Source organism: Triticum dicoccoides, chromosome 3A (assembly GCF_002162155.2).
Source record: "Triticum dicoccoides isolate Atlit2015 ecotype Zavitan chromosome 3A, WEW_v2.0, whole genome shotgun sequence".
NCBI lineage: Eukaryota > Viridiplantae > Streptophyta > Magnoliopsida > Poales > Poaceae > Triticum > Triticum dicoccoides.
Genome location: NC_041384.1, coordinates 121,395,372 through 121,422,387, shown reverse-complemented (window position 1 = coordinate 121,422,387; position 27,016 = coordinate 121,395,372). Strand labels below are relative to the sequence as shown.

At 46.7% G+C, this 27,016-nt stretch overlaps 6 protein-coding genes and 1 long non-coding RNA gene across 7 annotated transcripts; 6 read left to right on the top strand and 1 right to left on the bottom strand.

The window, feature by feature from the left end:
- The first annotated feature begins 183 nt into the window (after positions 1-183).
- On the top strand, positions 184-2,204 carry LOC119267509 (peptide-N4-(N-acetyl-beta-glucosaminyl)asparagine amidase A-like). Its single transcript, XM_037548898.1, has one exon. It carries the CDS (start codon positions 222-224, stop codon positions 1,992-1,994), a length of 1,773 nt encoding a protein of 590 aa, XP_037404795.1. The 5' UTR covers positions 184-221; the 3' UTR covers positions 1,995-2,204.
- Positions 2,205-2,868: 664 nt separating this feature from the next.
- On the top strand, positions 2,869-6,757 carry LOC119267507. The gene is made up of 2 exons (XR_005132466.1): positions 2,869-4,034; positions 6,014-6,757. It is a non-coding gene; the product is annotated as an uncharacterized LOC119267507 (long non-coding RNA).
- Positions 6,758-7,557: 800 nt separating this feature from the next.
- Positions 7,558-8,956, top strand: LOC119271361 (peroxidase 2-like). Its single transcript, XM_037553220.1, has 2 exons — positions 7,558-7,939; positions 8,070-8,956. Exons 1-2 carry the CDS (start codon positions 7,706-7,708, stop codon positions 8,823-8,825), a joined length of 990 nt encoding a protein of 329 aa, XP_037409117.1. The 5' UTR covers positions 7,558-7,705; the 3' UTR covers positions 8,826-8,956.
- Positions 8,957-10,717: 1,761 nt separating this feature from the next.
- Positions 10,718-13,724, top strand: LOC119267506 (multiprotein-bridging factor 1a-like). The gene is made up of 4 exons (XM_037548896.1): positions 10,718-10,972; positions 12,283-12,366; positions 13,166-13,248; positions 13,332-13,724. The coding sequence occupies exons 1-4, from the start codon at positions 10,831-10,833 to the stop codon at positions 13,449-13,451; spliced, it is 429 nt and encodes a 142-aa protein (XP_037404793.1). The 5' UTR covers positions 10,718-10,830; the 3' UTR covers positions 13,452-13,724.
- A 738-nt stretch (positions 13,725-14,462) lies between these two features.
- On the top strand, positions 14,463-19,000 carry LOC119267503 (protein MALE DISCOVERER 2-like). The gene is made up of 12 exons (XM_037548892.1): positions 14,463-15,087; positions 15,182-15,314; positions 15,573-15,644; positions 16,124-16,267; positions 16,335-16,436; positions 16,559-16,623; positions 16,709-17,176; positions 17,450-17,640; positions 17,747-17,879; positions 17,968-18,125; positions 18,241-18,429; positions 18,529-19,000. Exons 1-12 carry the CDS (start codon positions 14,991-14,993, stop codon positions 18,784-18,786), a joined length of 2,010 nt encoding a protein of 669 aa, XP_037404789.1. The 5' UTR covers positions 14,463-14,990; the 3' UTR covers positions 18,787-19,000.
- A 1,618-nt stretch (positions 19,001-20,618) lies between these two features.
- Positions 20,619-22,600, top strand: LOC119267504 (CBL-interacting protein kinase 5-like). The gene has a single exon (XM_037548893.1). The coding sequence runs from the start codon at positions 20,988-20,990 to the stop codon at positions 22,386-22,388; it is 1,401 nt and encodes a 466-aa protein (XP_037404790.1). The 5' UTR covers positions 20,619-20,987; the 3' UTR covers positions 22,389-22,600.
- Positions 22,601-24,890: 2,290 nt separating this feature from the next.
- Positions 24,891-25,493, bottom strand: LOC119267505. Its single transcript, XM_037548895.1, has 2 exons — positions 25,364-25,493; positions 24,891-25,282 (listed from the first exon to the last, which is right to left on the bottom strand). The coding sequence occupies exons 1-2, from the start codon at positions 25,425-25,427 to the stop codon at positions 25,119-25,121; spliced, it is 228 nt and encodes a 75-aa protein (XP_037404792.1). The 5' UTR covers positions 25,428-25,493; the 3' UTR covers positions 24,891-25,118.
- Positions 25,494-27,016: the final 1,523 nt, after the last annotated feature.

The following is a 27,016-nucleotide window of genomic DNA, read 5'->3' as shown; positions in this document are numbered from 1 at the left end:
ATGCAAGAAAATATGCTTTGATCTTGTGATTTCCTGATGCAATGTCAATATGGCCTAGCGTCTGACATGTGGGCCTGGAAACAGTGGCACCACCTAGGGCCTGACATGTGGGCCCAATCGGTCGGATTGGCTGTTAAAAGGGGTAGGTTGGTAGATTTGGGCTTTAGTGCTAATTGTTTAAACCAGTTCCACTTCCACTCCACCACTCCCTAGCTCCATCCATGGCGTCGCTGACCACCAGCTCCTGCCTGCTCCTCCTCCTGGCGCTCCTCCTCCCCCTCGCCGCGGTCGCCGTGCCGCGCGGACACCGCTTTCCGTCGCTCCAGCTCTCGCCGGTCAACGCCTCGGAGCCACCCACCGCCTTCTTCGAGGTGGACCGCCCGATCCAGCCTCCGCGCGGCAGCGTCGGGCCCTGCTCCGCGCTGCTCCTCTCCGGCTCCTTCGGCTACACCTACGGCCGCCCTCCGGCCACCGCCGCCTACGCGCCGCCCGAGTGCCTCGCCGCCGCGCGCGCCGGGGGCGGGTCGCTCGCGCTCGCGGTGCTCGAGTGGAGCGCCGACTGCCGCGGCCGCCAGTTCGACCGCATCTTGGGCGTCTGGCTCTCCGGCGCCGAGCTCCTGCGCAGCTGCACCGCCGAGCCGCGCCCCAACGGCATCCTCTGGTCGGTCTCCCGCGACGTCACCAGGTACGCCGCCCTCCTCTCCGAGCCTGGCGAGATCGCGGTGTACCTTGGCAACATCGTCGACAGCACGTACACCGGCGTCTACCACGCCAACCTCACCCTCCATCTTCACTTCCACTCCACAACTCCGTCACCGCCGCCAACGCCGCACGCCGATTTGATCCTGCCCATCTCGAGAAGCCTGCCTCTGAACGACGGGCAGTGGTTCGCCATCCAGAATTCGGCCGATGTGCAGTCAAAGAAGCTCGCCATTCCGTCGAACACCTACAGGGCGGTCCTTGAGGTGTTCGTTTCGTTCCACTCCAGTGACGAGTTCTGGTACACGAACCCTCCCAACGAGTACATTGAGGCCAACAATTTGTCCAGCATTCCTGGCAATGGTGCGTTTCGGGAGGTTATTGTTAGAGTCGACGAACACGTCGTCGGTGCTGTTTGGCCGTTCACTGTCATCTACACCGGTGGTGTCAACCCGCTTCTCTGGCGGCCAATCACCAGCATTGGCTCATTCAACCTACCTACCTATGACATTGATATCACGCCATTCTTGGGCAAGCTCATGGACGGCAAGGAGCACAATTTTGGGTTTGCTGTGACCAATGCATTGGATATGTGGTACATTGATGCCAATCTGCATCTGTGGTTGGATCACAAGAGCAAGAAGACAGTCGGGAGCTTGATCAGCTATGATGCAGCTTCGTCGGCAAATGTGGACTCACAGTTCAGCGGGCTGGACGGGCGGTTCGTGACGAGCGCAAGCCGGCATGTCTCCGCCACCGGGTGGGTGGAATCGTCGCACGGAAAGGTCATGACAACTTTCTACCAGAGATTCAGCTACAAAAACAGCAATGTGTATAGCAAGAGCGGCAGTGAGCAAGTGGTGAACCAAACGATCGACGCCAATTCAGGTGTTTCCGCCACGAACGGCGCCATGCTGCTGCTCTCAGAAGAAGTTCACCAGGTCTTCCCACTCTATCTTTTCTCTGGGACCTCGGACGAAGTGGGTGATGAGTACTCGCTGGTTTCGGTTGTCAAGCTGGGCATCAATGAGAAGAGGGCCTCTGGTGGGGAGCAAGGCTTCTCATACAGCTCTCTGCAGAATGAGCAGTCGGCACGCGGTAGTATGAGGGTGAAGGGGAATTTGGTGACTTCTGGGTCCGGTGAGAACCACCAGGTGTATAAATATGTGGGTACCGATGGATGCTACTTCAGAGATGTCAACAGCAAGAACTACACTGTCGTTTTCGACCACTCTGGTGACTCGTGCTTAAAGGGATCATCACGAGTTAATGGCTCCAGATTGCCCTCCAGTTAGTTTAGACGATCTGTTGATCGAACTGTACTGCAAGTTAGAGAATAAGATTGCATAGGCTATCCTGTGCCTCGTGTGGTAGGTAGAAATATTGGAAATTTCAATTTAGACTTACTGTTTTCGAATGTATCAGTGACACTCTTAATTTGGTTCGAAATGATTCTGCTCTGCACAGGTTTGAAATGAACTGTACTACAAGTTACTACTTATTAATCAAGCTTCTGACATTGTTACTGGTTACATTACATTATTTTCTGCATGTTCACAAGCATCTGATCGGGTCTCATTTTGGCCTTGCTGCGTCTGTTCCAATCTCCAACTCAGTCGCTCATGGCTGGAGAACGGAGAGCAATTTATAGTCGCAGAAAAAAAAGAAGCCCTAGCCCCTCGAAAAGCTCTCTTGAGTGACACGGGGAAGAACAAAGCGTGCTCACAAGATGGATGGGTATTGCAATATGCAGTGCTGGAGGTGTTCTTCCAGTTCATTCATAAAAAGATGTTCATATCTCCTGAGCAGTGGTGCAACGCTATGGGTGGAGATGGAGGCGGATGCAACTAATTTGCTCACATTGGAAAACGAAGTGCTACCGCTCCATTGATGTGGTGGTTTTCCAGCCAGCTCCTTTCTTTCTGAGCCTTTCAAGTTCCTTTTCTACAGAACGAAACTTCTGTTTGCCGCACGTTCTTCGCTGAGCCCACTTGTTGCCTTCAGCAATTCAAACTTCCGCTGGAGACTTGGCTTTGTCAGTGGAAATTCCAGGCAGCACCGACTTATGCAGCGAAGGATGGTTACCTTTCTCACGCCACCTCGTAGCCCCCTTGGATTATGCCCTTCTGACTCTTGACTGCTAGGATTAAGCTTGCAAGCTGCACTGTATACAGACCTTCTTACTTCCCATGTGAAAAGAGGGGGTAAGAAGGAGCATATGTTAAAATCCCAAATTCTAATTAGTGCAGCTGCACTTTTTACGGTTCCGGAGCACACACCCTTCCCAGCCGTAGGATCTTGATCGCGAGTCTCAGTTGTCGGCCGGTCGGAGAAAATAAATGCGGATCCACGACCGCATCTCTCTGTCACGACCCACTCCTCTCTCAACCGGTCAATCCCCACGACCTCTCTCCCCCTAAGCGCATCTTCCTCCACGCCCGACCACCTCCCTCCATGCCACAGCCACAGCCACCTCCCACGCTGCCCCCGCCCCAGATCGCCGCCGACGTGGCCCCACCTTCCTACCATCCCCAGCCAACTCCCTTCCCTGCCTCTAAACAACACCGGCCGTCCACCTCCCCTGGCGCGTCGATCCGCCTCCATCCATCACGGTACATCACCGCCATGGCTAGATCCGCGAGATCCGCTGCGCCACGCCTCCACCGGCCTAGCCTCGCGCTGGCGCCTCCACCGAGTCAAATCCCACGCTGGAGCCCCCCAACCTTCTTCTCCGCCGACGCACCTCGGTCGGCAGCGAATCATCCCCTGCGACACGGCGCGGCCCCGTCCCAGACCGGCAGCGAATCATCCCAGCTCTCCTTATCGGCATCGTCCTGGGCCCTGCCGCGTCGATCTCTGGCCGGGTCCATGCATCCCGCGGCTGAAGGTCCCCGCCGGATCTGGACCCTTCTCGTCCAACGACGACAACAAATTCTCCGGCCGGCCCCAGAGGATTCCAACCGGCGAAGGGTCCCTGCTCGCACGCTCCTCGAGACCCCTGCAGTCCAGAACTCCCTGGCCACGCAACCTAGGAAGGATCCTCGCGCAGCATTCCCAGAGCTGTGGGTTGGATCGAGGGCGTGGACACGACCTGCTGGGTCTGATGCGGGAGGGTGTGGTAGACTACCGATCTGCTACACAACCCGGCAGGAGGCTCCTGGTTAACATTCTGACAGCGCTGCTCAGGTTGTGATACTCACTGCTGCTGCTGATGTGGTTCTTTGAGGCGGATGTTGGCTGGGTGCAATGCGGACAAACGTCGCCAGCCCAGGAAGCACTGGATGGGTTTTGACAATGTTCAGGGCATGGATGATGCCAAGCAGAAGCTTGTCAAGGTGAATATGGTCTCTCTACTTCTCACTCATGATTGTGTTTCTGTGATGTTGATGATATGCCGAGATTCAATGCTGATCCGGAAGTGTCCAGAACTTCCCCAAATGCATGATAGTTAGTTGTTATAAATGTTGGCGTGAGTTGCCTAGAGATCCGCCACTGAGAGAGCTGCGTTTGTTTCACCCGAAACTTGCCCAACTCGGGATAGGTAGTAGCTAGCGATACTGATGCGAGTTGCCCCAAGATTTTTTTAGCAACAATTTTATTTTAATTTGCATAAAAGCTGTTATTTCCAATAGGTTTTGTTCTTGTATTTTAGGAGAACATTGGGGCCTGGAATATGGATCATAGGTGCTCACATATAGATAACCAATGTGTATGACGTGTCTCCTAGGTTGTTGATTTGATTAGTGTTGTACTCGCTCCGTTCCAAAATGTAAGACCACTTTTGACACGACGATAGTGTCAAAAATGATCTTACATTTTGGGACGGAGGGAGTAGTAGTTAAAAACATTTTGCATTTTTAAATTGGAGATATACCAGGAAGTAGAGGGTTGATTATAGTACCTTTTTTATGTACTGAATGTAGTTTTTGTACCTTTTTTTTATGCATTTGAGTTCCAGCCAGAAAGTATGCTTTCTTTCTAGTCAACGACTTTGCACTAACTTGCCTATAATGCGAGAAAGTTGCCTACAATAAATTTTCTAGTATCTATGGGAGATTTGTGAGTAGTTCTATGTTGAATTATGTGTTTGATCAGGGGAATTTCACATTGGTTTGATTTTTGTGTTAGTATATGCACTATGCTATATAAAGTGTTCAAGACTTGCCCAACTCATGATAGTTAGTTGCTAGAAATGTTGGCGCAAGTTGCCCAGAGATCCGCTCCTGAGAGTGTTGGGTTTTATTTCACCCAGAACTTTAAGCTTTAAAACTTGCCCAACACATAATAGTTATTTGCTAGAGATGCTGGAGCGAGTTGCCCAGACATATTTTTTAGCAATAAATTGATTTTCATTTTCACATTGCTATTTCCAATAGAATAAATTGCCTACATATACACATTATTTGCCTCATAATGCCGGATAGTTGCCTACAATAAATTTGAGAGTAGTTCTGTGTTGAGTTATGTATATGATCAGGGAGATTTCACATTAATTGTGCTATATAAGCTCACCGCACCAATAATTATGTTATAGGTTGCCTTACTGTAATGCCAAGTTGCCTTAGTTATGATAGTTAGTTGCCCAGAGATCGGCGACATATGTGGGGTGACGATTTTGAGCTGGAAGTGTTCAAAACTTGCCCAACTCATGATAGTTACTTGCTAGAAATGCTTGCGCGAGTTGCCTCGAGATCCGCCACCGAGAGTGCTGGGTTTTATTTCGCCCAATACTTTAAACTTTAAAACTTGCCCAACACATGATAGTTATTTGCTAGAGATGCTGGTGCAAGTTGCCCAGAGATATTTTTTAGCAACAAATTGATTTAATTTTCACATTGCTATTCCAACAGAATAAATTGTCTACATATAAATATTACTTGCCTAGATCACCTAACTTTCGTATATATTTTGTTATCCACTAATTTGATACACCGAAATAACTTCTTTAGGTCCACCAAACAAGCAGAACATTTTCGGTTGTAGCATAATCAACACCATCAGTTTCTGGTACAAGGCATGTCTATGTGGTCACCTTCAGCAGCTCCTTGCTCCTCGGCTTCCACCCCATCATGGCTAGTCCGTCGTTGCAGTACAAGACGGAGTTGTCTGAATAACAATCACTAGTTGTCTGGTACAAGATGAAAGTTGCGTAAACAACAACCACTAATAGCAATGGGATACTCGCTAGTCATATTAGGCAACTTAAATATGATGTTAGGATACTCGCTAGTCATGTTAGGCAACTTAGAGATGATGTTATGCAACTTTAAAAACGACATGATGTGTTTCCTAACTTTTGCTTCATGCGTTGCAGGAAGGGGGCACAACACCATGGAGGGGTTGGGAGGGTGGGTGGGTACTCAGTAGTACATAGTTACCCAACTATAGCTCACAAGATGTCGGACAAAAAGGCAACCACAAACGAATGAGAATGTAGCTAAAGAAGGCCAGAGAAAGGAGCACCTGTAGTTAAATTGCTCTCATAGCGGTTCGTCATGAATCTCTTCTCTTTTGGGCGGGATTACTTGGTGCGAGCAGAGATACTTGGAGAGTGATGCAACCAACGGACGGTTCTGCTTAGTGACGAAGCTGATCACCTCCCAGCTGGCATCCTTTAGCTTAACAATGAATGGTTTCTCTCACATAGATTTGAAATATGTGTTCTCACAGTAACAAAATATCCTATTTTTTATTCTAATGTCTTGTTTCTTATGCAGAAGGTACGATCGATAGGCCCGGATTGGTGAGGATCAATTACCCAAACATACATGGACACCCCAAAGGCGCCTGCACTACTGGACCTCCTTTTCTTTCTTTTTTGTAAACTCGGGAGCTTCTAAGTTGCACATGACTGATGCATAAGTCGCACAAAAGTGTCCATAGAGTTGCCTGTCCGAACCATTTTTGTGTTGCTGTACATTTGCCCTCATCTTTCTACATGTACATGTAACTCTCTTTGTTTTCCCTTTTCCTAACTCTCTTTGTTGCCTCTGATGTACACAAAACTCGCTTAAATACACACCGGAGTTGCTTACCAGTAGCAACTCCTTTGATCACCTATAAGAGTTGCAGCTAGACCTGTCCCACCGAGCCACTGATGCTTTGTCCTTTTAAAGTTGCTTTTAAATCAGGAAGAAAAGCCACCCAAATTTCCCAACAATCTCTTCAGAGCGCCACTGATGAATGGATTTTTTGAGTGATTTTGTGGCCTTGCGTTGAGAGAGAGCGGACGTGGGGGAGTCTGTTTATGTGAGGCCACGCTTGCGGAGGGGGCACGTGTACCTTTTTGGGACATAACTGGGCAGGGTAGTTACCTTTTTGATGGTGTGCCCGCGGACGCTAGCCAGCAAACGGGTGCTGGCTAGCCGCGTCCTGTTAAAATTGCTCTTTGCCATATCACCTCACTACTTAACAGATCTTTTTTTTTTGCGAATCACTACTTAACAGATCATCCACGGTTCAGATGCATTAATTAACCGCAAATGATATCTGGTACGAATCATTTCTTCGATAGCACTAGTACTTACCTTGGAATACGAATTTCGGTACCAGTACGTAGCTGCTTCTGTGCATCCGTACATGGCGCCAAGAATTAATTAACCGCAGGCAGGCGTACGCTCCCTATTTCAGATCGAATTAGCTGGTGATACCGAGAATATATTCTCCCATCTGCGGATCCTCGCTGTCCATCATTCCTCCCAACCTGAGTGCCGAGATTGTCAGCGGGCAGCTTGCAGAATCCTCGCCATGTTCCGAGCTTGCTGGACGCGACGGGCCACATTCCATGAGCGTCTCCATATATACATACCTCCACATCAAGCAAGCCACTTAGATCCCCGCAATATACAAATGCGTACGTACAAGGCCAACACTGGCACTAGCTGATCACTAGCACTTCTCCATCCATCACCAGGGAGATCGATCTTGCAGCTAGCTGTTGCACTTGCATTGCGGTTCCTCTTTTTAGAGTTGACATATCTGGATTAGGCATTGCGTGCGGTAGGAGATGGCGGGAGGACGCGTGAACTTGGCCGTGGCGCTCTTGTTGGCGCTGCATGGGCTGCTGCCGCCGTCCGCCCACGCCGCCCTGCAGGACGGGTTCTACGGTGCCAGCACCAACTGCACCGTCGACGTCGAGGCCGTCGTGCGGGGCGTCGTCGAGCGGCACGTCTCCCGGCTCGGCGACGGCGGCTCCGGCGCCGGGCTCATTCGCCTCCACTTCCACGATTGCTTTGTCAAGGTATGTAACGAACGTGAGGAGATAATCTTGTGTGTGTGTGTGTGTGTGTGTGTGTGTGTGTGTATGTGTGTGTGTGTGTGTGTGTAGAAACTGATCTAGCAGCGCTCTGTTGATGCATCATTACTTACAGGGCTGCGATGGTTCCGTCCTCATTGATCCGAGCCCCGTCAACCCGGACCCCGAGAAGGCCTCGCCGGCGAACGGCGGCCTCCGCGGGATCGACGTGGTGGAGGAGGCGAAGAGGCAGCTCGAGGCCTTGTGCCCCGGCACCGTGTCGTGCGCCGACATCCTCGCCTTCGCCGCCCGGGACGCGGCCAACGTCCTCAGCTCCGGGGCGATCAGCTACGACGTCCCCTCGGGCCGCCGCGACGGGCTCACCTCTGACGCGGCCGACGCCAGCCAGAGCCTGCCGCCGCCGTTCGCGCAGCTCGGCGACCTCGTCCGCGCCTTCGCCTCCAAGGGCTTCGGCATTGACGAGCTCGTCGCTCTCTCCGGCGCGCACTCCATCGGCCGCGCGCACTGCTCGTCGTTCGGGGACCGGATCCACCCCGCCGTGCACGAGACCATGGACCCGAGCTACGGCGCCGACATGCGGTCGCGGTGCCCCGAGGACGCCGGGGCGGGGGAATGGGTCGCGCAGGACCAGGCGACGCCGGGGGACCTCGACGGCCGGTACTTCGAGAACGTGCTCGCCGGGAGGGTGCCCTTCAGCTCGGACCGGGCGCTGATCGACGACGGCGAGACGAGGCGGATGGTGGAGGACAACTCGGGGGACCAAGGGGAGTGGGCGGCCAGGTTCGCTGCCGCCATGCGGAAGATGAGCGAGCTCGCCGGCACCGGCGAGGGCGAGATCAGGGAGTTCTGCCACGTGACAAACAGAGGCTAGCGACGGGGGCATCGTCCATCACGGTCAATCATCAGTCGTAAAAAGAAAAACTTGGTTTTATTTATTTATAGCTTTGTTTTCGTATTTTTTGTTGATACATGTGATTGTGGAAAATCATTTCTGGGTGAAAATATCGTGGGAACGACTCTTCAGTGTCGGAAAACAAAAACCCTCGAGTGGCCATAGCAAAAGGGTTGCGACGGGATACAAAATTGATGCAAATTTAGCGTGGACGATGCACGTGCGTTGCAATGAGATACTATAAAATTGGCGCAAATTTACCGAGCATATATTAAAGAGAAAATTAGGGCAAATTTACTGAGGACATATTGAAAAGACGAGGCGGATTGTGAAAGACAATGTGAGGGACCAGTGGGAGTGGGCGGCCACATTCACTACCGTCATGAGGAAGATGAACGAGCTCAACGGCACCGGCAAGGGCAAGATAAGAGAGTTTTGCCACATGACAAACAAGGACTAAGGGACGGGGGACATCGTCTATCACGGTCATCTGGATATTATATATTTTCAAATTTGCTAGTTTTTAGTTTGATCTTTGATGAAATCAATTGGTGTTCAATCGTTTTTTTGTCCGCCATCTATATGTTGAAATTCATTTTTTTAGGGGAATGTTGAAATTCATGCTATTCCCTTTCTTTTTACCTATGGGCTGGTTGGTTGTTACCGAGCCGTATTTTTTTCTCTGATAGACCAGTTAATTTGCGTGCCTGGCGTCTTCCGGTCGAGCGCCCCTTCATTTTAAAATTTTCCTTTCTCTCCTTGTAGCCGCCTTTTTCTCTTTTTCTTTTTTTTCTTTTCCACGATGATAGCTCAGAGAGATAGAAAGGGAGAGACATGACGATTTTGATTTGGACCTCTCCTTCGCTGCTCATTTGAGGGTTCGGTGGTGAGACGTCTGGAGCTCTTCAGGCAGTTGTGGTTGGTTTCATCTCTCCTTTGTTCCTAATTTCAATTTATTTTTTCGTTGCTCAGATTTGTGAGTTGCTCGTGTGTTGTGATGTAGGTTTTGTTAATGCTCTCTTGTTAGATGCATGTGTTAGTTTCTCCGCAATATCTTGTCCGGTTCTATTTTCTGCAGCTAGATTTTAAAAAAGTTCACTAACTTGAGAAACGTTCGCGGGTTTGAAAAAGTTCATGAAATTCAAAAATGTTCACTAACTTGAGAAAATTTCGTGAATTAGAAAAAGTTATCAGATTTAAAAAAATAGTTCACAAAGTATTAAAAAATCAACGCTAAAAATTCATGAAAGTTGAAAAAAAGTTTGTGGGATTTAAAAAACTTCACGAATTTGAGAAAATTTCACGCATTCAATAAAAAAATTTGTGCATTGTATGAAAGTTATGTATTTAAAAAAGTTTATACATTGGAGAAAATCATGAAACAAGAAAACAAAAAGACCGAATATAATAAAAATATAAAAGAGACTAAATGCGGACGTGAAAGTTTTGGGAAGCTTCATTTCACGAGCGAGTGTGCGTTGCGGTCAGCCACTAGGTCAGACTAAATGCGGACGTGAAAGTTTTCGATTTCTCTTTCCTTTCTTTGGGCATGATTGTATTGTTGCCCCAGCCGTCACTATGAGTACGATTTCAGATGTTGTTTGTATGGATCGTTGATTTATCCATAAAGCGGAACAAAAGCCTATTTCGAGAGCGTGCGTTGCGGAAATGAAGGAAAAAATGCAGTCACGAAAGAGAGAAAAAACTAAATGGGCCGGTTTCTCGAATAAGGGGGGTGCGCGGTGAACTGCGACCGAAACTAAGAACAAAAAGAGAGGTCCAGGTCCGTCCGCTCCGACACGTTACCAGCCCACCAGGTTTGCGGAAAGGCCCACTCGCGTTCACCTCAAGAGGAGTCCCGAGACCGTCGCCACCTTAACCCCGATCATTCGCACCGACCACATCCTCATCGTCTCCAACCTCGGCGAAACCCTAGCCTAGCCCCGCCGAATCGCGAGTCCCCCCGAAGCCGGAGCAAGCCGAGATGTCCCGCACCGGACCGATCGCCCAGGACTGGGAGCCGGTGGTCGTGCGCAAGAAGCTGCCCAACGCCGCCGCCAAGAAGGACGAGAAGGCCGTCAACGCCGCCCGCCGCGCCGGCGTCGACATCGACATCGCCAAGAAGCGTAAGCGTCCCTCCGGGCCCCGGCCTTCCAAACCCCTTTCTCGGAGTAGAAATAAATCGCTCGATGCGGTGGTGGATTTGGTTTGGCCGCGTAGTAGCTGGTCGTCCTCGAGTAGGCGCGGGCTTTTTCGACAGATTGGCGTGCGATGCTGCGAATCCTAGGGCGTTGGATTGAGCCTCCTTGATTTTTGGGCATAGGCGTGTGGTAATCCGAATAATGTTCATGTTTCACGCGAGGGTTTTCGGTAGAATGGATTCTTTGGCCTTTTATTCAAGGAGGGTGAATTTTTAGGAATTTTTGGAAGAATAAATTGTCTATTTGGTTTAGACGACTAGTGCACGTTCTTGTTTGGTTATTTGATAGTGCCAAGCACCTTATTTTTTTTTGAGATTTTTTTTTCTTTTACGATTCACCTGTTTGATGTTGATGATGCAGCTTTGCACTGAATCTGAGGTTATTACATACGGTTAGTCAGGTTTAATCTTTGTAGTCTGTATATTGCAGCAGTGGCTCATTGATTGCATCTCTGATGTGATTATGCATTCGGATTTGGTACTGCACAAGTGCACATTAAAATATCAACACTCTTTTGCAGCATGTAAAGTCATCAAACAGTGTTGATAAGAACCTGTGATATATTGGGGCGAGATCTGTATAAGTAGAATGATTTTGCATTCATACTATTCACAGCAATGTTTGTCCCTTTTTTCGGCGATGTGTGGGTTGAGCTTGGATTTGAAAATTACTGTGTTGGTAGATCCATGTTATATTGATCTTTTCTGAATTATAATCAGAATTCTACATGACTAATAGAAGTGTTAATTATGCTTTTAGTGCACAATGCACACCTCATGTGCCTAGTTCCTAGTGCACACCTATTGTGTTTAAGTGGGGATTATATGATCCATATGTTTTAACTGTTTATTTTTGTGGATAACGGGAGTTAGTGATGTCTGTTGTCTTGGTTACCTTCGCAATAAAGCACTTCATGCCAACATTGAACAGTACTTTCTTGCTCATGTCGGTTAAGTGGTTGCCATTGAAGAGGTTTAAGGCTTTAAGCTTGTCATGGAATACCTCTATCTTTTATGATGAGTTATTTTTCTAGTTTTCTTATGCATGCTATGGCCATCATAAATGCTTGAACATGATCAGTATATGATATCTTGTATCATAGACGGTGCTGTAAAAGACAGGCTTCATCATATGATCAGAATATCTATCTGTGCATATCTTTTGCACACTTTTGTTGAGATATATGAGAGTTTTATATATTGCTTTAACTTGGATGACATTGTTGATGAATGCAGATAATGCTGGGACAAACAAAGCTGCTCATAGCACCACATCGCTCAATACAAAGAGGCTTGATGATGATACAGAGAATCTTGCTCGTAAGTTCCTTACACTTTTTACTTCTATATATGTTTATTTAAAAAAAGGAATAACTGCCTAAAATAGCTGTTTATTGTCCAATCATTTTGTTTATATGATGTGTGTGTATGGCAATCATTTTTTTATGTGATGTGTGTACGTCTCAGTTAAATCCAATAATAATATTTGTGAAATATGGCACAGCTTTTCTCCTTTTGGTAAAAGGAACTATACATGAGTATGCTTGTTAGTTGATCAGTTTACCTTCTTTCTCGTGCGTTGACATGCATTTAGTATATATCTACTTATATAGTAAAGCATGTTGTGCTTGCTTGAGTGTTCCACAGTATTGAGGCAACATTTATTCCTAATTGATCTACTATCATGGACTCATGTCTTACCCAATTGTTCGATTAATTCTTTGAGGTTTGGAATAAACATAATTTGTTGTGGTGTACAAGTCAGTTTTTTCTTAGTTTCTACTGATATTCTCTATCTGTGGCCAATTCAACTGTTAATCACAAGGAAAACAAGTTCCTCTATAGTGTACCTGTACTGTCCTTTCAGAGCAAATTTGCTAATTAGAAGCCGTGCGTATTCTGCTGCATTTGATTTCACATTATGGGTTGTGCGTATTCTGTACTTTTAGGGTTGTGTTGTTAAAACTTAAGTTACATTATAGGAATGCTACTGTAGGAAATTTTACTTCCTAGGAATTTGAATCCTTCAATGGTCCTTACTTTTTCATTGTTATTAGTGAATGTCAATACAATACACATCTTTTATTGCTTTGTAACCATTGGGGGTTACCTTCAACAGATGAGCGTGTGCCGTCAGACCTGAAGAAGAGCATTATGCAGGCTAGAACGGACAAGAAGCTCACACAGGCACAGCTTGCACAGGTATGAACCTTACTTCACTGCCAACCTGAAATCTGTAACATCTCTCTGCCTTCATTCCCTAAGACACATTGTTTTATTACCAGCTGATCAATGAGAAGCCACAAGTCATCCAGGAGTACGAGTCAGGCAAGGCTATCCCAAACCAACAGATCATCGGCAAGCTGGAAAGGGCTCTTGGCACAAAGCTGCGAGGCAAGAAGTGAAGCTGCGTGTGCATCTGACAGGAGTCGAGGCTTTCAAGAGAGCTTGGCTGGGCAAGTTTACCGCTAAATAAAGCTTGTCTACTAAATCATGCGACTTAAGAAAACCCCGGAGTTTGGTATTTCGCTCAGGTTTGGGTGAATGTAATTATTAGCTTCTGTGAACAACTCTGTATCTGGGTTTCGTTTCGTCAGCGTGTCTTCGTGAATGTGAACTGTTCTGAATGCCTGAACCTTTATATAACTTGTCTCTGTTGCCAAATGTCTCTGCATCAACACTTATTTGCTCCTGCGTGTTTATTTTTATTTTTTGAAGACGATGAGAGTTTGCGACTCGGTTTGTTTTCATTTCTACTAGTAGGATGGGCCCTTTTTGGTTTGAGCGTTTTGAAAATACATGAACATGAATTGGATGCGATGGCATGTTCAATTCTAAATTTCTAATAGAAGAACTGAATGTGCGATAAGATGTTTTGGTCGTGTCACACAGAAAACACAATTCTTTCTAGAAGAACTGAAATGGCATATTAAGTGCATGACATATTTGTCATTGAAAGAAAGAAAAATATCTATGAGAATCTTCTTTTAAAAATGAACTAGATTATGGAGAAAAATCACTGTTCGCAATACGGAGAACATACTCCCCCCAAAATTATTTAAATTCTCTGGAAACAAAATATCTCTAAATTTCTGATACTCCCTCCTTTTTTTTGTTAACTCTGCATAGAAGCTTTGTCTTGAATCAAACTTTCTGAAGTTTGATCAAGCTTGTAGAAAAAATATTAGCATCTAGAAGGAGTATCAAATAGGTACAATATGAAAATATATTCGATGACAATTCTAGTAATATTGATTTGATACTGTAAAGCTTCATGTATTTTTCTACAAACTCAGTTAAAATTTTAAAAGTTTTAATTTAAATAAAAACTAATATATGGGGACTAAAAAGACACGGAGGGAGCATAGAACTCTTTTGAAGCAAAGAGGTCCTGAAATGGCAAAGCTCTATTTCTGCGGTTTGCCGCGCGCGGCGGCGACGGCGACGGGGACGGGGGCGCGGCCTTCCCTCCCTCCCCCCTCCGAATCTAGCCACCGCCCATCGCCTTCGCGCGCGAAATCCCCTCCCCCCCTTCGCGCCGCCGCCAACCGCACATCCCGGCAGGAACCTACCCAGCTCCGCCGGGACAACCCCCCAGCTTTCGCGGAGCAGGAGGCCAAATCCGGGCAGCGGCTGCCTCTCCCTGCTCATCCACCCATGGCCGCCGGCGCATAGCTCGCCGGAACCAGCCAGCGCACGCGCGGCGTCCCGCCCTCCCCCACTTCCGCCCCACCCGGCATGATAGATGGCCAGGCCGAGCCCGCCCTGAAGCAAGGCCCGACCGGAGCTAGCGCCTCCGGGCCGGCCGTGCTGCTCGTCCCTCGGCCTCGTCTTGGTTGCTCGTCTTATTCTGCCCCGCTCTGAGAGACCGCGGCGGGTGTCCGAGGACGGCGTCGGCGTGTCCAGCCAGCGAGTGGCCGCCGGGAGGCGCCCGCGTCGTGGCCATGGGTGCCGCGCGGCGGGGGCTCATGCTGCTCTTCGTCCTCGTCCTGCTGCTCCAGGCGCAGGCGTGGGCCGGCGCCGCTCCGCTCAACGGCGAAGGTAACTCACAATGCCATCACAAGAGAGATCGATGGATGATCCGCGACTGACTGGTGTGGGTGTGCTGTATTCTGCAATCGTGTTCATCTGCTAGGATTGGCTTTGCTGGAGCTGAGGGCGAGGGTGGAGGGAGATCCCCATGGAGTCTTCCATGACTGGGATCCCACGGACAACAATCCCTGCAGCTGGTCCGGCGTCCAATGCTCTGACGGCAACGTGGAGATTCTGTAAGTCTGTTCTTTTTTTTTCCTCTATTTTTTCTTTCCAAATGTTGACGCAATGCCTCCACATGATTATTTAAGTGCCGAATTTTGTAATTGCCCACATTGTTCAAATCATATTTGTGCCAAATTTATGTCAGGAAATAGTTTCTTTCCACGTTTGAAATTAAGATGTTTGCAAATCATTTGTGCCAATACGATTAGCTAAGGTAGTGTATTAATTGTGCATCATGTACTTGAGTTCTTATTTTCTTCAACATATAGGAATTTAACAGGTCATGAACTGGCTGGAACCCTCGCACCTGAGATTGGAAGCCTACAACGCCTAAGATCACTGTGAGTATTTTAACTACACTTATCTGGATTATAAGAGGTTAATTTAGAATCCCATTGTTTGGTGCTTATTTCTATATAATAGCTTATTCGGTCAGGATAATTCTGAATCACAAACGGTTGCATTTGCAAGCATTGCATGTCGCACTTGCAGCCTTACTGGTTTCGAAAAATCATGCAAAAAAGCATGGACATACATTACACTATATATCATGTGCACCTAGAGACTTTCATTTAAAGTTATGAGTTTCTGTACTTTTTACAAAAATGAAAGGACACAAAAGAACCACATCGGGTACTATTCACTTATCTCTTGTTTATTTTGTAAATGTCGAAAATGATTTTAGTTTTTGATGAAAAATTCTAGATGCACCATTGCACCTACGTTAGCAAGCGTTTGCGCAAAATCTTCTTTTGTTTGATCAATATTATTTGAAATCCATGTGTTGGGTGATATTGGCTTAATTCTTATTTCTGTCTAGTTTACTTCCAAAGAACAATTTCCATGGGCAAATCCCCAGAGAGTTTGGAGGGTTATCTGCCCTTGAAGTACTGGATTTGAGTGCCAACAACTTGGATGGAACAATTCCAAAAGAACTAGGGACGATGCCACTACTCAAACAGCTGTAAGGCCAATTGCATCATTTGTGATCTCTTCTTTGCTTCGTAGAATGAAGTACCATTGTGTTTCAGATCACTTCACAACAATCAGTTCCAAGAAGGCGTCTCATCTTTCAACACACAAGATGGAGCTGCTGAGCAGACATGCTGCTTGAGCAGAAAACTAGGTTGCTGGTAAGTGGCTACATGGATGTGCCCGGCGCTACTTTTGTGGTCACTCAACTCAGCGTTCAAATACTCATAGGTTTCATTTCTGAAAGTTTTATTTCACATCCTAACAGATCTTCGTTTTACAGGCTGGGGTCTAAGAATTGGATTTCTTTCAACGTCCTCCGTGGGAAATATTGCAACAATCTACCAAGTAATTTGGCATTTTCAGGATGTAGACTCAACACTTTTTGTCTGATGTGTTACACATCATTAAACAATTATATTTTGTCTGTCAGGTTTTACCGAGTCACACATAATGCAGAATTTGCAGTCCATAGCAAGTGCGATGCGCCGCAGGCTGCTTGGTGAAGCTGGCAATCTGCCTGCTCTTTCAGGGAATAATAACCTGGAAAATTCAACAGGAATCCAGAGACCTGCTGATGTTCTATCTCTAGGGACTGGTTCATTTCCTGCGTTCCCAAAGTCGGATGGCCAAATCCTGATGCCTTCGGTTCCAGAATCCATAGAGAATGTTGATGCTGCAACACCGAAGCAGGTGCCTGCCGAAGTGACCCAATCACCCGATAAAGAGTCATCCGGTGCGAAGTATGACATTTGGACTTACGTCCTCATATTTCTAGCTGCACTACTGCTCATTAGCCTGATTATTGCGCCAATCTTGGTCTGTCGGAAGCGAGGGGATGGATCAATAGCCCCCTGGAAAGCAGGGCTAAGCGGCCAACTTCGGAAGGCATTTGTAACAGGCAAACATTCTAATTATCCTATTGGCTTTTATTTTTTATGAAGTCAATATATCTCATGAAAGAAACATAAGAAATACATGCATAGCCTGACAATATTTCATGAACATGTGGGTCTTCTGTGATACAATTTGTATTTTAGATGCACCGGATATTCTTACTTTGAACTGGCACATGATCAGCTCAGGACGCTTGTGCTTCCATTATATTTGTTGAGATGCCATTGCCTCCAGGTAATACAATTTAACGTTGGATAGCTCAATTTATTTCATTCAGGTGTTCCAAAGCTAAACAGACTAGAACTCGAAGCCGCTTGCGAGGATTTCAGCAACATTCTCAACGCTCTGCCTTTCTGTACCGTGTTCAAGGGGACATTATCCAGCGGAGTCGAGATCTGTGTTGTCTCCACTGCCATTCCATCGACCAAGGAGTGGTCCAAGAGTTCAGAAACGTTCTTCAGAAAAAAGGTGACTCCGAACATCTTCTAGTAGTAGCCAACAATAAACAACAGTTGTAGGTAGTAAAAAACGTGAATTCTAGTAACCTTTCTAACCACCCCATTCCCTTGTGTAGATAGATACATTGTCAAGAGTCAACCACAAGAACTTTGTCAATCTCCTTGGATTTTGCATAGAAAATAAACCCTTCATGAGAATGATGGTGTACGAGTATGCTCCAAATGGAACTCTTTCTGAGCATCTTCACCGTAAGGAATTTTTTCCGCATTACCTCCTTGCGCATAAGCTATGTATGTTGTATATATGCGCCTGCAAACTGAATTACTAGCCTCGCAGTCAAGGTGTTTGAGGATCTCGACTGGGCCGCGAGGATGAGGATCATCATGGGCCTGGCGTACTGCCTCCAGTACATGCACCATGAGCTCGATCCGCCTGTGGCGATAAACGATATACGCTCCGACGCAATCTTTATGACAGATGACTATGCTGCCAAGGTATCCGTTTGAAGGAGATCAGTTTTCATTCCTCTTCTGAAACACGGAGACAGTGGAGGCATGGTTCATCAATCAGCTACCACACTATAACTAACAACCATTGATTGAGTTGCAGATTGCTGATGTTGGCATGTGGAAAGAAGTCGCGGACAGAGCAAACGCCGCAAAGCAGGACGGCAGCAGTCGCTCCGAGCCTCCTCCCGATCTCGCGGCCAGCGTCTTCTGCTTCGGCACGCTTGTGCTGGAGATCATATCCGGAAAGCTTCCTGAACAACCAAATGGCCATGAACCGACCTGCATCTGGGTATAACACGACGAACAAACCGCGCAACCCCAAACTTCCAAACTTAATTTCCGACAGCATTGCATCGGTACAAATGTGAACTTCTTTTCTGCCGCGCAGGCTGCCGAGCATCTCAAAGCCAAGAATTACGCCGAGCTCGTCGACACCGTGCTCGAGGAACACAGGGCCAACGAGCTGGAGGCCGTGTGCGAGGTGATCGAGGGGTGCACCGACCCCGACCCGACGCGGCGGCCAGCAATGCGAGACGTGACGGCGAAGCTCAGGGAGGTTCTTGGCATCTCGCCGGAGGCGGCGGCGCCGCGGCTCTCGCCCCTCTGGTGGGCCGAGCTCGAGTTACTGTCCATAAAGTCGACCTAGTAGGATGCTGCTGCTGCTGCTGCTGCATATCTATACCGTTTGTTTGGGTGGGCACCAACGTGCCGTGCCGTGTAACATCATGATCCCTCTTGATCCTACGAACAATTTCGCTGTAAACTTTGGCTGAGCGCTGTGATCGCCCGTGCAGGGAAAAAGGTTGTAAATGACAGATGTGATGCAGCTACTGATCTAATTGCACATGTTGATCTTTACTCAAGATGAGGGAATACCATGGGCATGTACTACTGAGCATTTATTTTATTTTTGATTTTTATTGGTGTAAAAATGAAATCGAACAAGTGCCTGGTGCTACTACCTACCATGTGATCCTTCAGTTTTTAGTTTCTGAAATATGACACCTGATTCAAAGCTCTGGTGATAAGCTAGGTCTAGCCAATGCATGGTTTAAGCTTTCCATATGACAATTCATCCATTTCAAACAAGTTCTTTTCTTGCCTGTCTCTCTGTTGCTCGGCGAAATCGTGCACCAAGTATTCAGAAGCTACTCACCCAATCAATCAATCAATCCTTTTATGATTTCTCCTATCGACAAGCAGCCAAATATTATTAGTAGAAATTATGTAACACATTCAGGTGTTATTTTTAACCTACTCCCTCCGTTCCAAAATACTTGACTTCCATTTGTTCAAAAATGGATGTACCTATATACTAAAACATGTCTAGATACATCTATATTTTGACAAATGGGATGCATGTATTGTGGAACGGAGGGAGTAGCTTGTTGCGACCATGACCTACAACCACACCAAATTGGACATTCATGTGTGGCAAAAAAATGAAACAAAAATCAGCGTCAAATTTATGTCCAATCGATGAGTATCTTGATGCCACAGCCAGACAACAATGGCGAGAGAAATGTCGTGCGATTGACATGTGGATTTAGCAGGCTAACCGCACACATGCGCCGATCACATGGTCGGGGAAGGAACAGCTCGATCTCGTCTATGGCTGAAACATGCCGATTCCGTTGTCGAAAATATACCGCAGAAACCCATGGGGAAGAACTGGCCACGCAAGGGCAGAACGGGATGGATTGGATGTGGGTTACTGATTAATCAACATCTGAATGTGACATGAGTTTCAAGAAAAAAATAGATTGGATGTGACATGGTGAGTGCTGCATTCTCTGTATAAGTTTCAGCCAACCAAATATGGCACCTGACGTCTGTGGCAAGAGACTAAACTAGGGTCAATGTCCTGGAAGCTTCTTACCGCCGTCCATTTGTCAGCTAAAAATGAAAAAGGTTGGACACCTATCGCCAGAATTGAGAGAGAAAGAAAAGTACCACCTGAATGCATATGTACAGCATGCGTGTGGTCAGTTGCATCCAGATCAATGTAAAACTGAGAATTATTTTAAGTCAAAAGTCAATGTAAATGAAAAACAAAGGAAGAAGCAAAGGGAGGTTGGCATCAGTTGCATCCAGATCACGCAAGATGTGGAGCAACCACGGCCAAACCACCCCAGAAACATATGCTTCATCACATGCCTTGTTGCACCCTCAACTCGGCAAACTGGTCGATTACGGAAAACCTAACATCTTTGATCGGAGACATCAGCCGTGATGGCCACATGCGCGGCCCAAGCTAAGTGGTCACCGGCCCAACACCTCACCCACCCCACACCTTGTTAAACAAGCCAATCATGGATATGACATTCAATTACTACTATTCACATAATGCAATGCACCAGCAGCGGTTCCCATCACGAAAGGCACATGTAATTGTTGCACAGAAAGATGGAAGGCTGGGATGGAAGGCTGGGATGTGTGGATAGATTCATTCAGAGCAGGCCGGTGAGGCCCCCCTGCCTACAAATAGCACCAGAAACCACAGCCATCCAACGCAACGTACCCGGCTTATTATTAGGCGGCCTGTTCCAGCTCCAAAGGGAAGGGCGAGCCAAGCTCCTGGCCTCATGTCGCGAGGAAAGCTCTAGCCACCGCAGACTATTCTTCCCTCCCACCATCCTCTCCTTCATCCTTGGAGGATTCTGAGAAAACAGACCAGTCGTGTATTAGTTTTCCCCCCAATCACAGCGCGCTCTCGCCCTTCACCTCTCCTCCCTCTCGGGGAGGGAGGGACACAGAGGCACGAAGTGGCGCAGAGTAGACGCTTGTAGAACAGCCAATTTACCTCCACCAGCTTGCTGCTGCTCTTGTGCACAGGAATCCGATAGGATGGAGAGGAAGTCCACCATTCTCATGAACCGGTACGAGCTTGGTCGTATGCTCGGGCAAGGCACCTTCGCCAAGGTGTACCATGCGCGGAGCCTTGCGACCAACCAGAGCGTCGCCATCAAGGTCATTGACAAGGACAAGGTGTTGCGTGTCGGCATGATTGACCAGATCAAGCGGGAGATCTCCATCATGCGCCTGGTTCGTCACCCATACATCGTCCAGCTGCACGAGGTCATGGCCAGCAAGAGCAAGATATACTTTGCGATGGAGTATGTCCGGGGCGGCGAGCTCTTTGCCAGGGTAGCCAAGGGCCGGCTCAAGGAAGATGCTGCAAGGAAGTACTTTCAACAGTTGATAGGGGCTGTGGACTTCTGCCACAGCCGTGATGTCTATCACCGGGACCTCAAGCCGGAGAACCTCCTCGTGGATGAGCATGGAAACCTCAAGGTGTCCGACTTCGGGTTGAGTGCCCTCAAGGAGTGTCAGAAGCAAGACGGGCTGCTGCACACAACGTGCGGCACACCTGCATATGTTGCGCCGGAGATAATCAACAAGAAGGGCTATGATGGAGAAAAGGCAGACATATGGTCTTGTGGCGTCATACTTTTTGTTCTGCTTGCTGGTTACCTCCCATTCCAAGACTCAAATTTGATGGAGATGTACCGGAAGATCAGCAAAGGTGATGTCAGGCATCCACAGTGGTTCAGTTCTGATGCCCGGAAGATTCTATCCAGGCTGCTCGACCCAAATCCAAACACTAGGATCACCATGGACAAGCTGATTGAGCACCCGTGGTTCAAGAAAGGGTACAAACCAGCAGTGATGCTGGGAACACCAACACCACGTGCCTCAAAGGATCTTAATGATGTCCAGGCTGCTTTCAGCACTGACCACAAGGATGGTGAAGGCAAAAGGGCAGAACAACCAAATGGCGCACTGAAGCCAGCGAGCTTGAATGCGTTTGACATAATCTCCCTCTCCAAAGGATTCGATCTTTCTGGCCTATTTGAGAAGGACCAAGAGCAGAAGTCGAACTCGCGGTTCATGACCCAAAAACCCGCATCAGCAATAGTGTCAAAGCTGGAGCAAATAGCCGAGACAGAATCCTTCAAGGTGAAGAAGCAGGACGGACTGGTGACGCTGCAGGGATCCAAAGAAGGGAGGAAGGGGCAGCTTGCGATTGATGCGGAGATCTTTGAAGTGACTCCATCCTTCTATGTTGTTGAGGTGAAGAAGTCGGCAGGAGACACATTGGAGTACGAACGGTTCTGCAAAATGGGCCTACGGCCTTCTCTCAAGGACATCTGCTGGAACGGTCCGTCAGAGGAAAAGCTTCCATCAGTATCGGAGTCAGTACCTCCAACTCCGTCCTCCAAGTCGACCAAAAGAAATGTCATTTAAGTGTGATATCTTCCGAGCTGCAATTACAATCTATTCTCCTCTCTCTTTCTTCCCTCCTCAAAGAGCTGAGACTTTGCTCACTTGAGTATCAAGCTTTAGGGCTCTTTGTTAATCCTTTTTGCAGTTTCCCTTTTGTGGTAGCAATTGTAGTATATGGATTTCCTGTTTTGTTCACCAATAGAAGCACAAAAGGTGACAGTAACACTCTTACAGTTGTTGCTCTGGGACAAGCATACCATCACCTGCAAAAAAAGATCTTTTAAGAACCAAAGACAGTATAGGATGATTAAGTAGTTTCAAGTAAAATAATAATATCATAAATCACCGTGGCTGATAGCATAGAACAGATTCCTCTCTGTGTCATATTCCCGGTATGTTGTCTTGCGACTTGAGTACATCCTACTTGTTATGAAGTTCTAAGTAAAATACAGATGCATTAAACAAGTAGCACGGATTTGATGGAGAGCAGAAATAAAATTCTGAAGTGCTCAAAAATTATTTATTTACGTGTTATACTGAAATATACTAAAGCAGAAATAAATTACGGGACCAATATTATATATAACCTGTTAACCATCAGAGTTGCTCGTACAAAATAATCAACCTCTTCACTTGGTGATGTTACAAATGCATGCAACTACCAGAAATGAATGATTCTGGCCAAACAACTTAGGATAAGAAATCTTCAGCAGAAACAAACCACAATCAACTTACATATAATCAAAATCATGTGAAATATATAAAGTGACATCACCAGGAGTCAAAGAAGCAGAGAACTTTATCTTTGTTGTCCATACACGGAAAATATGAAATCACGCTCTTATGATGACATTATTGACTTATTGTTCTAATTGAGTAAACATTATCAAACCAGTTGACTAAAAAACAACAAACTCCAAATAAAATTTGAACTGCATAGTTGGATGACCTTTCACCCAGCCAAACTTCTTGATATAACTTTATTTGCGACAGATCCAAACCTGGAAAGAACCTTGAATCAAACTTGACAGAGGCAGATTGTATTGGAGAAGTCCACAGGGTAAATCAAGAATTAGATAGTTTATAAAGAGCCCTTTTGCGAACCTGAAGACATAATACTCGTATGTATTTGAAGACTGCCAACATATCACCTACTCAAGCAGTTACACTAACAATTATTCATAGCCATTAAAAAAAACTCTCCATGATACCATCAAATCTGCCGTGGTCACTGAAATCACATAGAAAGCAAGAATGATACCATGGCTCCTGAAATGCTATAGCACAGATGTTATCAAGGAAGTGGATAATGTCCATACTAAGATCAAGAGTGTTCCAAGACCTGGTCTAGAAGGAAACCTACATGGTAAACACACAAACATTTAGCTGTCTAGTTGCTATAAAGAAGTGTTTTTCCATCGATTTTAAATTCACCCTAGTTGCTGCAAGAATCTGATAGAGCAACAACAAGAACCTAAGGATCCTAAAAATCCCTTGCAACCTATGTTTTTAAGGCGGTAAGGCGAGGCGAGGCGCTGGGGGGGCGCCTCACTGCCTAAGCGCTAAGGCATAAGGCGAGGCGACGCCTTAGAGACTTGTAAGCAACAGAATTAAGTAGAATTTGGTAGGCATTAGGCAACTAGGCATACAGCCATACACACCTTGCAACTGATGGTTGTAGAGCCCATATAGTTCTGGAGAGGATGGAGAATCTGCAGGAGAGGATGGAGAATCTGCAGGAGAGGAGGAGGAGGAACTGCAGGAGAGGAGGGGGAGGGGGATCTGCCGGAGAGGAGGGGGAAGCTGCTAGAGAGGAGGGGGAGAAGCTCAGATCCAGCCTGGGGGTGGGGGGAAACTGAAAATGGTTACAGGTCTCTCTCTCTCCCTCTAGTACCTGTTGGCGCCAAAACAAAGTTTCCCGCCCTTTCCTTCCCTCCCGGTTATCTGTTTCCCGCCTAAACCACCCAGCTCTGTCTAAGGCGTCCTTATTTGCCTAAGGCAGGCAGAGTGGCGCCTAGGCGGACGCCTTGGACGCCTTAAGGACTAAGGCGGACGCCTTAGACACACATGTAAGGCAAGGCCGACGCCTTGCCTCCTGGGGGCGCCCTGACGCCTAGGCGTCGCCTAAGCGACGCCTTAGGGACGCCTTAAAAACAGAGCTTGCAACATGAAATAAATGTAGTTTTCTCCATTGTAAGATCAATTCACGGAACCCTTAACTGCAAATCAAGAATCCCTAATTGTGTATGCTTATACTTGGCAAAAGTTGATCCTAAGCATCACAGAATCTCGACAGGAAAAAAGCCCCAGAGTGTTTATATGTTACTTCAATCTGTGCATACTGTTGAAGTAAAAGAGAAAAACGTTTATAACCAGGAGAATGCTGCAAATCAGGTTTTACCAGTAAACTACCTATAGTTTGATTAGCAGTTCTGCCAAATTACCATATGAACATCAGACAGAACAACATTAAATGCTTTTCTGATAGAACAAATAACATGTAAAGCATCGCGATCTCACGCCTGGACAAAAGTGTAATATTATTATTCATCAGGCCACAGTTGAGCAGGTGGATTAAAGCTCGCAGCATTCACAATTCACATGGTAAAAAAAAAGGATGGTCATGGGTTCATGTCATCACAACACATTACATATAACAGAATAAGTGGAACTACTATTTTTTTCCCCTTTCGCGAGTGGCAAGCAACATCGCGAGAACCCTAACCAGCAAAGGCGGCCCCTCCTCCGAGGTCAGGGCTTTGCGGCGGCGACGGCGCCCGCCGGAGACGCGTCGGCTGCTACCAACACAGCGGAGTCGGAAGAGGCTGCAGCCGCTGCTGCTTCTGCCGCGGCCGACGCCTCCTCCTGCTTGCGCTCATGGTCGAGATACATGTTGATGGCCTTGGTGCAGATCACTGCGTTGACAGATGCGTTAAGCCCCGCTGGTTAAGGCATATGAGTACAGGAATGTAAAACAGAGGGAGCAGGATGCGCACCTCCGGCGCCGATGAAGGAGAAGAAGCGGAGGACCGTGGTGGAGGCTTCGCCGGCGGCGGACATGGCGGTGAGGGGAACTAGCCGGAGGTGCTTTGGACTGGGCTACGATTTCCGGGCCTTGTTTTCTTTTCGGGCTATGTTTTTTTTAGGGGTTCGGGCTATGTTGTTTGTGGGTGCGACCGTGAGAGATACAGAGATGGGCCATGGCATGCAGTCGGCATTTCTTCGCTTCAACAACTTCTAAATGGGCTGGACACTGGCACACCGCCCATTAGACACTGAAAATTGCGTTTTTCATTTACTATATTCCAGAAACGATGTTAAAAATAAGAAGAAAAAATCATGTATTGCCAAAAAAATAATGTACTTGGATATAATAAATGTTCACATATATGAGATGAAATTTACTCATGTTTAAAAAAAATATACCTGTATACAATGAAATATTCATGTATTAAAAATCATTTATTTAAAAAGATTTATTAATGTATTTCTTAATATATTTTTATATTCTTTGAATAAGATCATGTAAGCCCAAAAATAATATCTGGAAATTAAATAGTAAGCATAAACAAAAAAGGTAAAAAAGTAAAGAAAAAAGAAACATAAAATATATGGTAAAAGAAAGAAAATAATAATAATAAAAGAAGCAATATCTGATCCATTCACATGCTCTTTAGACAAAATGCAGACTATTTTTTTTATAAAATGTAGAATAGGATCTGCTATTGGTTTGACCTCTACCCATATTTTGTTGTCAAAATTTTGCATGCGGATTGGCTAATATTGGCAAGAAAGTAACATACAGTGGACCCCTGAAAGGATTGATATAGTTGACTAGAGGGGGGGTGAATAGGCAACTAACAATTTTTAGCTATTCTTTATCAATTTAAACTTTGCATCAAAGTAGGTTGTCTAGATATGCAACTATGTGAGCAATCTATATGATGCAACAACAATAAGTACACAAGCAAGCAAGGGATGTAACACAAGATAAGTTTGCACGAGTAAAGAGACGAGATAACCAAGAGTGGAGCCGGTGAAGACGAGGATGTGTTACTGAAGTTCCTTTCCTTTGAGAGGAAGTACGTCTCCGTTGGAGCGGTGTGGAGGCACAATGCTCCCCAAGAAGCCACTAGGGCCACCATATTCTCCTCATGTCCTCACACAATGCAAGAAGCCGTGATTCCACTATTGGTGCCCTTGAAGGCGGCGACCGAACCTTTACAAAGAAGGTTGGGGCAATCTCCACAACTTAATTGGAGGCTCCCAATAACACCACGAAACTTCACCACAATGAAATATGCCTCCGCGGTGACCTCAACCGTCTAGGGTGCTCAAACACCCAAGAGTAAAAAGATCCACAAGGGATTAGTGGGGGAAATCAAATTTCTCTTGGTGGATGTGTAGATCGGGGCCTTCTCAACCAATCTCTAGGAAAATCAACAAGTTTGATTGGTTGGGGAGAGAGATCGGGCGAAAATGGAGCTTAGAGCAACAATGGAGCTTAGGGGTGGAAGATGTGGTCAACTCGGAGAAGAAGACTTCCCTTTTATAGTGAAAGAACAAATCCAACCGTTATCCACCAACTCAGCCTGCGACAAGCGGTACTATCGCACCAGACAAACGATACTACTGCGAAGCACTGCGGT

Excerpts from the sequence above, each read along its gene's own strand:
- LOC119271361 (XM_037553220.1), top strand. The coding sequence starts at position 7,706 with ATGGCGGGAGGACGCGTGAACTTGGCCGTGGCGCTCTTGTTGGCGCTG. Across the intron at positions 7,940-8,069 it reads TCCACGATTGCTTTGTCAAG|GGCTGCGATGGTTCCGTCCT; the intron begins GTATGTAACGAA and ends CATTACTTACAG.
- LOC119267504 (XM_037548893.1), top strand. The coding sequence starts at position 20,988 with ATGGAGAGGAAGTCCACCATTCTCATGAACCGGTACGAGCTTGGTCGT.
- LOC119267506 (XM_037548896.1), top strand. The coding sequence starts at position 10,831 with ATGTCCCGCACCGGACCGATCGCCCAGGACTGGGAGCCGGTGGTCGTG. Across the intron at positions 10,973-12,282 it reads CATCGACATCGCCAAGAAGC|ATAATGCTGGGACAAACAAA; the intron begins GTAAGCGTCCCT and ends TGATGAATGCAG. Across the intron at positions 12,367-13,165 it reads TGATACAGAGAATCTTGCTC|ATGAGCGTGTGCCGTCAGAC; the intron begins GTAAGTTCCTTA and ends TACCTTCAACAG.
- LOC119267505 (XM_037548895.1), bottom strand. The coding sequence starts at position 25,427 with ATGTCCGCCGCCGGCGAAGCCTCCACCACGGTCCTCCGCTTCTTCTCC. Across the intron at positions 25,283-25,363 it reads CTCCTTCATCGGCGCCGGAG|TGATCTGCACCAAGGCCATC; the intron begins GTGCGCATCCTG and ends CTGTCAACGCAG.
- LOC119267509 (XM_037548898.1), top strand. The coding sequence starts at position 222 with ATGGCGTCGCTGACCACCAGCTCCTGCCTGCTCCTCCTCCTGGCGCTC.
- LOC119267503 (XM_037548892.1), top strand. The coding sequence starts at position 14,991 with ATGGGTGCCGCGCGGCGGGGGCTCATGCTGCTCTTCGTCCTCGTCCTG. Across the intron at positions 16,268-16,334 it reads ATGCCACTACTCAAACAGCT|ATCACTTCACAACAATCAGT; the intron begins GTAAGGCCAATT and ends ATTGTGTTTCAG. Across the intron at positions 18,430-18,528 it reads ATGAACCGACCTGCATCTGG|GCTGCCGAGCATCTCAAAGC; the intron begins GTATAACACGAC and ends TCTGCCGCGCAG.